Consider the following 11,681-nt stretch of genomic DNA (forward strand, 5'->3'; position numbering starts at 1 on the left):
TACGAGCCGACACCTAATCGTTATTATTATGACACTTCTCTTGGAGAATTGTTCTCCATCGGTTTCGTTCTACGTCTCTGCAACAACAGATTGAATATATAGACCATTTTTGAAAAACGATTCACGACGGTCTGATTCGTTAAACAAACTTGAAACAAACTCAAAACTAAAAGTAAACAGATTACATACACTAGTCAAAAGGTACGCGAATGACAGTGTTCCACTTATAAAGATTTTGAAGATAAGACGATTCTGGTAAGCACATATTCTATACCATTTTGTCTCAACTCACTACCAAAACAGATAAATATCATCAAGAGTGGTTCTAGAGCTTTATATAGCGGTTCTCATTTTATTATAATAACAAAAGTGAGATTATTCTTGGGCTTTTCTGAATACTCCATTAATGGTAAAATTTTAGTATGAAAAATGCTTCTACCTATAAATGGATTTTACACGAACTTTTTTTTAAGTTTCAAATTTTGACTATTGTGCACGTACACCAATATTCTCCCAAAAAACAATTTTGTCTCGTCAATCTGCTTAGTTATTTTTATTGGCTGTAATATTAGCAGCTCGTTTACCAATTGTAACAATACGTGAGATTAGGTGTTAAGGAACATATTTAAATTGATTCTGTGTGTACCTGAATGACTTTTATTCACAAAGGAGATTCAGGAGAATTGGATGGCGGAGAAAACATACTTTGACAGTATACTATTGTTGATGATGATGCTTTCAATCACAATAAGTAATCCTGTTTACAGTTTGTCCAAATCAAGTAAGTAAGTTTCTCATTTTGGATTTCTCTTTGTTTCATAGAAAAAAGGTACCCGAAAAAAAAAAAAGTCGCATTTAGACAAAAATTAAACCTGTAGACCAGGTTAGTGTACATGATGTAAATTAAAGGGTTCTACTAGATTCGTGAATAATGACAATGATAGTTATAATCGTCAATAAGATCTTATAGAAAACACAAGTTCAACAATCTTATATGTAGATGTAATGCAAAAGTTGTATATGATTTGTTCGAACGTAATAACAAATAGACATAATCATAATTGAAGTGCAACACACCAAGAAAAATGGAATCACAGTGAAAAAGACCAAGAAGAATAGGTGGCCCGAGGTCTGGGCCCAAGTACCATCGACAAAAAAGAGAATAATAAATGGCGTACACTGAACAGTGTCGTTTGTAAGACATTCCTACAACTATAATTAGGTAAACTTTCATATGCTGTTTGTTGGTGAGATCCAGAGTGAAGAGATAAGGACCAACTATCCTTTCCTCTTGTATTATATTGAGATGGTCCTACCATTACCATTGTAATTCTTGAGAAATAAATTGATGGCTGGCTTGTAGTCGAGAGAGAACAATACAATCGCAGAAAAAAATTATTATTGTAGCCCACAGCATATAATGTAACGTGTTTTGCATTAAATCTAAATCCAACTAAAGCAGCTGATTGGCTTTCTATAATAACTTTGATTTTGTATCCTTTGTTTCGATTGATTATCCTACTTTAAGTTGGTTACCCAACTAAAAAAAAGAGCTAACCACTAGCACTTATTGCCGTAATGACTTATACTTGTGAGAGTTTGTAGATATGAGATGTAGCTAAACAGATTCATGTTTTTCAATTATACCTGGAGATAGCTTAGCAAATTATATTACACACATTATAATTATTGAAATCAAGAAAACAAACAAAACCCAAATCAAGTGTTGTGTGTTATATGCATATGTACGTTTGTGTGTGGGTGTGCGTGTGTATGTTTCGAAAACCAAAAACAAAAAAAAATTCAGAGATTTTACATTTTACACGGCAAAAAGAGAATTTTCTCTCAATTACTAAAAACCAAAAAAACCAAAAAAAAAAAACAACATCCACCCATCAAAAATACTCTTTTTCCTTTACAACCAACCTTCCAGCAATCAAACCAGTTGTCACTTGGTGAGACAAGGTCCCTTGTTTAAACTTCTACATTTTTCACAATTAGTACTGTGAGACCTACAACCCTTTCTTTTGTTTCGTTCGCTTTTTTAATCCAGACTAAAGTATTCTATATATAATACAGCCAACACATCCACACTCGTTTTTTATAATTTTTTTGTCTCCTACAATCTTTTTTTTAAGAATCAATTATTACCTGTAATCAACACCAAAATAATTTTTTTTAGAACAATAAAGTGTTAATTCAAATAATTTCATTAGTATAGATATTTTACTTTATTTCCATCAGAAGAAAGCAATAGAATCACTAAACCGTGACCATGTATAACGAAAAGTATGCACTGGATTTTCCAAATTCACATTATTTGTCGAATTTAAACAACCTAAATGGAACCAATCAATCGATCCATCTTAATAGATTACCAACACTAGGAGAAATATTAGCCAACAAATCAAAATCTCCTGTCGATTTGTTCACCTTTTACCAGTTTATGAAAGATGTTGAAGGAAAAATCGACTATTTGGATTTTTGGTTTGATTTAATCAACCACTTGAACTTGTGTAAACATTATGTCAAGGGATTAAGAGATTCAATCATTAGACAATCATCAACATTTCATCAACAACAACAACAACTGCAACAGCAACAGCAACAACAAGGTCACCGAATAATATCTTCACTGCAACCTCAACCTCAACTGCAAGATTTGTCCTATGAATCACCAGCAACAGCTACAGGGTTCCGCAACTCTATGGCCGTTTCCGAGAAATCAAACAGAAAATCATTGAGTTCATCTATTTTGTTGGACTTGATTATCAATGATAATATACTTGAAGAAAATGACTCGCACAGATTATCAGCATTTTTAAGAGGTGACATAAACTTGGACAATCTAGATCCAAAATTAAAAGATTTAATTGAACAATACAATGCCGAAATTGAACCCAACTCAAAACATTCATCTCGTGTGGACAGTGTAGCTAGATCGTCACCAAGTTATGTGTCAAACCCTATAATGGGTTCGGCACCAATAGCAAATCCTCAACAACCATACCTTCACCAAGATCGAAAAACCAGCTCTCACTCATTGTTGCTTCATGATGATGACGAAAACAACCACTCCTACTATGAAAATCAATTAGATATTGGTAGAGCAGATAAGGCAGTGAGTGCATCCAAATACATTTCCTTACAATCAGAGAATAAAGATGTATTTGGAAAAGAACAAGAGAATGAACGTTTTCAGCATCCAACTAATCCATTTGCCGATACTAGCGCTATAAATAATCAGAAAAAACGTGCTTCCACTATCAATCCATCTTTATTAGAAAAATTGATCAAAGACTCTCCAGCATCAAATGGAACACATTCTTTTATTACTAGAGAAAACTTACGTGAGTCGTCGCATCAATTACTTTTGAAGTATTTTGTTGAAGACTCAGAAAAGAATCTTAATTTGCCATCCAACTTGAATTCTCAAATCATAAAAGCAATTGAAGTCGACGGACGTGATGACCCGGATGTATTCAATTATGTTAAAAACTTTGTTTTCAACAAATTGGAAAATGAACATTTGCCCAAGTTTTTGGACTTTATGGCCACCAGAAACATCAACCATTCCAATTTTTGGAGAATTATCTTAGGATTCTTCTTCTTATTTATTGGGTTTTGGGTGAGTTTTATAATGGTGTTTCTAAATTATCGGAAAGGTTTACGGCCTGTTATAATTATACCCTATTTCTTGGCCTTTTATTTTCTCATTTCATCGATATATCTAATAGACCCGGTCATGGCGTGGATGGGGATATCAGAAACGTTTTCCAAGAGCAATGGACGACTGCTTATGAAAATACGGGAAAAATTCATTTACCGATTTATTGTCAAACGAAGCCTTTGGGTGTTATTTTTAGTTTTGATATTCACAGCTATTTTCACCGTTCTTTTCAGTTTGGTTCCAGGTCATCGATTATAAAACGATTGACGAGAATTCAAAGCGGAAACTACATAGATGGTTGGCATTTCTTTTTCAATTTGGAGGAAACACATCAATTTTTTGGTTATTTATATTTTGTTAATTTTCAATTCAATTCTTGTACGTTAATGTTATCTCGGTATTTGTTATGTATGTTTGTTTGTTTGTTTGTTTGTATCTATGTTTCTTTCTATTACCTTTTCTTCCTTCCCATTATTCTTTTTCTAAGGTGTTAATAGCATTAAATAAACAAAGAGCCATATTAGTATTAGCACTCCAGTTTTAAGGTGGTGCATTTGGGCAATATCTGCCTCAGTAGAGAATTATTAGAATAGAATTATTATCAATCAAACATTATTCTTTACTTGTGATATGGTGATAAAATTAGAAATGCCCACTTAGAAAATATACAAACTAAAAAACATAAAGGAAATAAAAGCTATACAACCTTTAATTAATCGAGTTACACTCTCAAACTTAGTTGGCGGCTTCAGCAAATAAAGCTTCTTTCTTTTCAGCCAATCTTTGTTGTCTTCTTTCTCTAGCAGCTCTGTTTCTAACTCTTCTAGCTTCAGCTTCTTCTTTAAGAGCCTTTTCACGCAAGGCTTCGGCTTTAGCAGCAATAATGTGTTCAACTAAAGATCTCTTGTGTTTGAAGGTGTTACCTTTAGCAGCTTTGTACAAGTTGTGGTACAAGTGTTTGTCAATTTTACCAGCATCTCTGTATTTAGCCAATAATTTTCTCAAGACTCTTAATCTTCTCATCCATAAAACTTGAGATGGCATTCTGGCGTCTTTGGTACCTTTTCTTTTACCGTAACCCATGTGTCTACCAGCTCTCTTGGATTCTTTCAAAGCTCTAGCTCTGGATCTGGAGTGAACAGTTTCTGGTTTCTTAACAATGGTACCATTCTTGTATAATTTTCTGATGGCACTTCTAGAGTTAGCGTTGGCAATTTCAGTGGTTTCGTTTGGGTCCAACCAAACTTTTCTCTTACCAACACCAATGACACTAGCAGCAAGTCTCTTTTGAGTTCTCAAGTTAGCCCTAAATAAAAAAAACTATTGTTAGTATTCTTGATGTACCCTTAGTTTGAAAATATGATTACATTGGGAGATGGCAAAGTATACGTCACTACAATTTGAGATAGTATGTCCCAGAATAAAAAACACTCCTAGTAGATTTTTCATAAATCTTTACAAGTACTTGAATCACAGTATCATTCTATTGTATCCATTCCAAAATATTCATTATTCCTATTAGAACACAACTGAAGTTAATGGTTATTACTGGCCATCCTTATCTTCTCTTATGAAGGAGAAAAATTTTTTCCTCTCTTCTTTCGACAATTTTTCAAAATCCATAATCTTTCTAATTTAAACTCTCCCATTAAAACTGTTCAATTCAATGATCTTTAAACGTCTCCATTCCCCGATAATCCCATTAGATGATAATCACATTTAATATTTATTCGTCAACATACATTTTTTATTAATTAATGTCCGTTAATACAATACGTAACAAAAGTATGTACTTTGAAAGTTTTTTTATAATGAGAAAAATATTTTTGTAAAAACTGTGCGAAACTCAGTAATACAATTCCTTCTCAAAGTGCGAAACACAGCAAAAATTGTAAGGCAAGAATGGAGGGGCCGAAACAAGCTAACAGAGAAAAAAAAAAATTTAGGTGGTAGTGTTTTTACCAATATGGTCTTAACTATGAGAAAGGATGAGCCATAATGTAAACATAAACATAAACTGACTAATTACTTCTCACTAACAAAAAAAAAAAACACAAACATTTGGCCTGCAGATAAATCTATAGGGCTATAGCCCTAGTCATATCACGTGAACATTAAACTATGCTTATAGTTTTTTTTTTTGGACTGCTCTCTTTCTGCGCTTATCATCTTGCATCTCATCTCACCTTAACACTAAGTTCTCCAATTTGAATCACAGAGTCTAACCACAACTTTATCTGTCCATATTTAATATACCACGCCGGTGAAGCAAAACAAAAGAGTAAAATAAACTGCATCTTTCTAAAAAATGGCCAAATCATTAAGATCGAAATCCAAATTACAAGCTAAATCTACTAAAAGAAAAGGAGAGTTTAGTAAATATGTTGAAGAAAGAAGTAAAAGAATAGCGAATAGATTAGCCGAAGAGACTAAGAAACAGGAAGAAGCTAAAAAGCAACAAGATCCAACTCAAACTCAAACAGAAGCTATGGATATAGAGGATAGTAAAGATAAAAAGGTGAGTACTTCAGGTTGGAGAGATTCTCGATCTCAAGTATATAAACAAAGAAAACTCAAGAATAAGAATAAGAAAAAGACACTTAAGTTTTAATTATAAGAATCAATGCTATTGAGGGGTTAGTTTTAAATGATAATTATAGTATTCACGGATAGATCTGTTAGAGATGTGGTGGATTGGTATTTCTTTCTGTGATTCACCGAAAGTATTATCAACTAAGAAGGGAAAAGCACCACATTTTCTAATGTCTCATATATTAGTTCAGTTCGATGTATTTCTTTTTATATATTAATTATAATTTTATTGCACCATAACGTTTACTTGTTTAATATGCTATTGATATCTATATTTTTTTCTATTTTTTCAATTTATCAGTTAAATAGTCTTCATATCCAATTTCTTCTAAAGTTTCTGCTTTACCTAATACTTCAGTTTCCATGTTCAACATATATTGGTTCATCTCAGTCAACCATTTTGAGTCATAGGCGCCTAATATTCTGATTGCCAACAATGCAGCATTAGTACTATTGTTAATAGCAACAGTTGCAACAGGAATACCTCTTGGCATCTGTACTATAGAGTGTAACGAATCAACCCCATCTAATGTAGATCCCTTAACTGGAACACCAATGACAGGCAATGGGGTCATGGCCGCCACCATACCTGGCAAATGAGCAGCACCACCTGCACCAGCAATGATACATTTCAAGCCACGCTTTGGTGCTTCAATAGCATACTCAGACATTCTATGAGGAGTTCTGTGTGCACTTACGATTGTGAGTTCAAATGGCACACCAAATTGTTTCAAAATACGAGCACCAACTGCCATAACTGGTAGATCCGAATCGGAACCCATTATTATTCCCACCAATGGAGATTCCTTGTCGGTAGCTAAAGATTTAGGAATTTCAGTGGTATCACCCAATATATAACTTAATCTACTCTCGGCATCTTGCATGGAAGATGTGACAACATTGATATGACCCATCTTTCGCTCTGGTCTAGTAGTTTTACCATAAAGATACACTGACGCATGTGGAGTTTCCAAAGCACGGCGACAAATCTCCAATTCTTTATTTGGAGTTGCCTTATCACCCAAAACATTCAACATAATAGCATTGGTGATGGAAGTGGAGAATTCAGTGAACCCCTTTGGCATAGGTAATCCTGTGACAGCACGAACATGAGCTTCAAATTGTGAAGTGACACATGCATCAATGGTATAATGACCAGAGTTGTGAGGTCTTGGTGCAATTTCATTGATCAATAATTCGTTGTTTTCCAACAAGAACATTTCAACACCGAAAATACCACACCCGAGGAATGACTTAACTGCATTTTTGGCTAATATAGATGCCTTTTTGGCCAAAGTATCTGGGATCCTGGCAGGAGCATACACTAAATGACAAATATTGTTTTCATGAATAGTTTCAACAGTTGGGTAAGCAAAGACTTCCCCTTCTAATGATCTGACAACCATCACAGCCAATTCTTTGGTGAAAGGACACCATTTTTCAGCATATAATGGACGGTCTTTTAAAAATTCTAAAGCTTTCTCACAGTATGACTTGTCTTTGACAACAAAGTTACCTCTACCATCATACGCCAAAGTTCTCGATTTTAACATATAAGGGTATCCAAACTTTTCCCCAATGTGTAACAAGTCATCGACTGTGTTGGTTTCAACTGCAACAGATTCTGTAACTGCAACATCGTGTTTGATTAAATGATTTTTCTGTAAATATTTATCTTGAATCAATCTTATGGTTTCAGGTAATGGATATATTTCAACTTTAGGGAATTTCTCTTGAACTTTGATTAAAGCATCAACATCAACATGTTCGATTTCAACAGTTAATACGTCTGCCTTTTCAGCTAATTTCACAATCGAATCATAGTTTGTGAACGATCCATCAACGTGATCGTCTAGAGCATTGATCTGTTTAGCTGGTGATTTGGCTGCGTCCAAAATTACGGTCTTGATATTCAATCTATGTGCTGCTTCAACAATCATACGACCTAATTGGCCACCTCCTAAAATACCAACAGTTTTGCTATCCATTATGTGTAGTGCTTGTATATGCGTGTGTGATGAGAATAAGATGAATAGATTAGTAATGTATAAGTTGATTCTTTTTGGTGGGGGGTGTTACTTTTATTTTTTCTTTCCATCTCATTGACAAGATTGTACCGAGTCAAAATGTTTGGGGTCTTTTTATTGCTGCGATGGATTGATTTTTCACTCTAAGCCTAAAATTAAATACCATCACGTGACCCAAGAGTTTTAATGTTGAAAAGTAGATATGGTTCGTTATTTGTCGTGGATTCAGCTCATTGATATATGATACCATCACAATACTCCAAAAACTAAACAATAACATGTAGTATTCGGTGTATAATATTGATAAGAAAAAGCTCTCCATTTGTAATAATAGAGTTAATATACGAATACAAACCACTTCTCATGTGTAAATACAGGGCACATCTTTGCAATTATGTAGGAAAAGAGGGGTTGTACATCATCAAGCAAAAATATTAACCATCACGACTAGCTTAGGAAATTATGCTAGTGAATAAATTCAGTTTTCGTCAAGTTTATGGTGATCATTGATTAATCATTGAAAATAGGCTTGGGAGAGACAATTGTAATGTCCCAATAATCTACAAATCTAACAATATTGCTTGTCATATACTCCAGATAATAATTGTAGTTGGGGGTCATTCTGTTTGCATGCCATTTGGTAATGGTTGGCATATAGTGGGATTTATCTTTCCAAGAACACTTCTTCAGCCTTAGACTCATTCGATAAAATAATTAGGATTAGGCTTCCTTGTCATCCAGTGTGCACATATACTGGAATCAAAACAATAATCTGTTTGAAACTAGTACGCTTGGATTACTTACTCATTTATGTTAATTATTTCTTTATATTTACTAAATACATTTGCAACTTCAGTTAGCAGTTCAATCAGTGGTCTCTCCCCACAGGAAACCACCATTACTAAAAATTGTCATTTGCTTTGTTCAATATCCACAGTTTCATCAATTATTGGTGTTGAACCACGCGTGCCACTGATCAGCAGCTGATAAATATTTAGCTGGTACTATGTGTATCCCACGCCCTATAATGATTTGCATATTTTGATAGCTTTATTTTTTCTAAGAATAGAGTAGTTCAATATGTCGCTTCTTGGTTTATGCAAACTAGTAGAATCATAAATAGTACATTAGACGTCACGCGTTTACGGAAATAGAGTAGACAACATCATCGTGCTCCTAACCGCGCGTGTATTATCTAATTTGAGCAGTTCGCAACTGACTTTTGAAAGAAATGTTTTCTTAACTTCCTTTGATATCTTGAGAAAAGTCACATCTCTAAACCACAATATCGAATAATTTCAAATAAACAATTGTTAAGGACGCGCTTCAACTTTCTAGAAGATAGTTTGTATACTGTGACAAGACAATCTAAATCGATGGGATTCGCGAACAAACTTTGATTTCTTTCTATTGTCTTTTTTTTTTGGAGACAAAGCATAAAGAAAGAAGTGCTTGTACATGACTATAATTCTGAGCACATGTTTCGGGGCAACACAGAAAACATAGAAGACCAAAAAATAAGAGAACAAAACTGAATTATACACTGATAGTGATTCCCCTCATCTTATTTAGCCGAACCGAACCCATATAAAGCCACATTATGCGAATGTGCCTGCATTCATAAAAAACTCAACTCTTTGCTTTGTCAATCTTTAGATCTCCAACTTCATAAGTTCAATATAATTTGAGGCTAAGTAAAAAATGTAGTGTTGTTGTTGGATAGAAATCTAGATATTTTTTTTGTCTTTTTTTCATTTATTTTGATAAAAACTTTAAATCTTGGATGAGGATGTGATCAAACAGAATATGTTGCAAAAGGCTTTTTGAAATTCTTTATTGGTGATTCTAGCTTATTTACTAAAAAGAGCCACTTTGCTAGGCGAGAATAACCGATAACTAGACGTACCTTGCCACAGGATAAACACAAGCAAAAAAAAACTAAGAGCCAATAGGAAAGTGTCTGATTTAAATTTCTGTATATTTGTCTGAGTTGCTTGTCGGTAGAAAAAGCAAAAAGAATTTTTGCATTATCTGAACAATAGTTGCCACAAAGTAGTTTTTTTTTTCTAGATGTCTATAATAATAACACTAAAATTATAAAGGTTATGATGAAATTCGGGAAATACTTACTCTTTTGAGAATTCATTTGAGCCCTCTTAAAGGATTTACAACTTTGGCCGCCTTATAGAACCAAGCACAACAACACAAACAGTAATGATCACATAAATCGATGGGCAGTATAGATATCATCATCGTTGACACCACGATATTCAGCTTGATGTATAATTGCTAAAGCACCAGTACTATATTTTATCTGGCAGAGATGTGAGTGAACAAATCTAAACACTACATATTTATGTATTAAGTAATCAATAAAAGGAAGAATATAAATATCCTAAACTAAAGGCTTAGTGCTTGCTGTCGTCCTATCGACACATAAGTGTAATTGCCGCCTTGAGAGCATTTATTTCTGGGTTCAAAACTATACGAAAAATTTAGCGAATTGCTCACCACGTTGTAGTTTTTTAAGTCAAAATGGAGAGCCTCGATTTCTTTGTTAAAACAATTGCTCTTATTATAGTTGTTAAAACCAAAATTATAGAGTATTATAAAAATGGCACAGCTGCTTTTTTCCACGATACGTTTGGTCTTGCATTGTTTTGTTAGGGGGATTTTATTTTGACTAAGATACCCCAAGAAGTTCAATCAAGTTGACAAATAATAAACCGGAAGTGTACCAAATTTCATTTCACTTTATTATAATTGAGCTCTTGCAATTTATCCAGTTAATTAATACAAATTGAAATTTTCATTTCAACCAGCTTACACCATTTTTGCGATACCAGCGCTTTAACGATGGACTCTCTTTTATTTGTTTTGTCCTGCCTTATGACAACATTATACAGGTGTTAGGGCGTTACTTTGCGATTTGTTACTTTGAATCCCTTCAACTAGATGTATCAGTGAGGACAACCACTACTAAAAAATGTTTTAGCCTAGTCTAAAAAATTAACATAGGATGCGCTGCATATTTTGAAATAACCGCTGACCCTGCTTACTTTTTTTTCACAACCTTATGGTTTTGTGTTGTTTATAGCTTGGGTTTTTAACCAATTTATGCCAACTAAAAGGGTTTTTGGATTACTTGCACAATACATTTCCAAATGTTGAATAGATAGGGAAAACAATTAAATAGATGTCTAATGATTGGAGAGAAAACTTTACCCTTGGCAGGATTTCAAGATTTACACTTTTTTGTTTTGACAATTATCGCGTAGATCTTCTCTTCAAACAATCTGTGTTTCATGAAAAGAATGTTTCAGAATTGTGAACCATCGAAGATCCAACCCAAATGAATCGACACTTTAACCCATAATGTGACTGGTGATAAT

The 11,681-nt window shown here is 33.8% G+C and overlaps 4 protein-coding genes across 4 annotated transcripts; 2 read left to right on the forward strand and 2 right to left on the reverse strand. All coding sequences in view use genetic code 12, as the record gives it.

Moving 5' to 3' along the window:
- Positions 1-2,275: 2,275 nt before the first annotated feature.
- On the forward strand, positions 2,276-3,928 carry RAX1 (Rax1p; the record flags this gene model as incomplete). The annotated part of the gene is made up of 1 exon (XM_718024.1): positions 2,276-3,928. The coding sequence occupies one exon, from the start codon at positions 2,276-2,278 to the stop codon at positions 3,926-3,928; it is 1,653 nt and encodes a 550-aa protein (XP_723117.1).
- Positions 3,929-4,405: 477 nt separating this feature from the next.
- On the reverse strand, positions 4,406-5,414 carry RPL19A (60S ribosomal protein eL19; the record flags this gene model as incomplete). Its single annotated transcript, XM_019475320.1, has 2 exons — positions 4,406-4,976; positions 5,413-5,414. Coding segments are annotated over 2 exons (573 nt in total).
- A 564-nt stretch (positions 5,415-5,978) lies between these two features.
- CAALFM_C304510WA (uncharacterized protein) lies at positions 5,979-6,281 on the forward strand (the record flags this gene model as incomplete). The annotated part of the gene is made up of 1 exon (XM_718026.1): positions 5,979-6,281. One exon carries the CDS (start codon positions 5,979-5,981, stop codon positions 6,279-6,281), a length of 303 nt encoding a protein of 100 aa, XP_723119.1.
- A 262-nt stretch (positions 6,282-6,543) lies between these two features.
- Positions 6,544-8,250, reverse strand: ADE2 (phosphoribosylaminoimidazole carboxylase; the record flags this gene model as incomplete). The annotated part of the gene is made up of 1 exon (XM_718027.1): positions 6,544-8,250. One exon carries the CDS (start codon positions 8,248-8,250, stop codon positions 6,544-6,546), a length of 1,707 nt encoding a protein of 568 aa, XP_723120.1.
- Positions 8,251-11,681: the final 3,431 nt, after the last annotated feature.

This window comes from Candida albicans, chromosome 3 (genome assembly GCF_000182965.3).
Source record: "Candida albicans SC5314 chromosome 3, complete sequence".
Lineage (NCBI taxonomy): Eukaryota > Fungi > Ascomycota > Pichiomycetes > Serinales > Debaryomycetaceae > Candida > Candida albicans.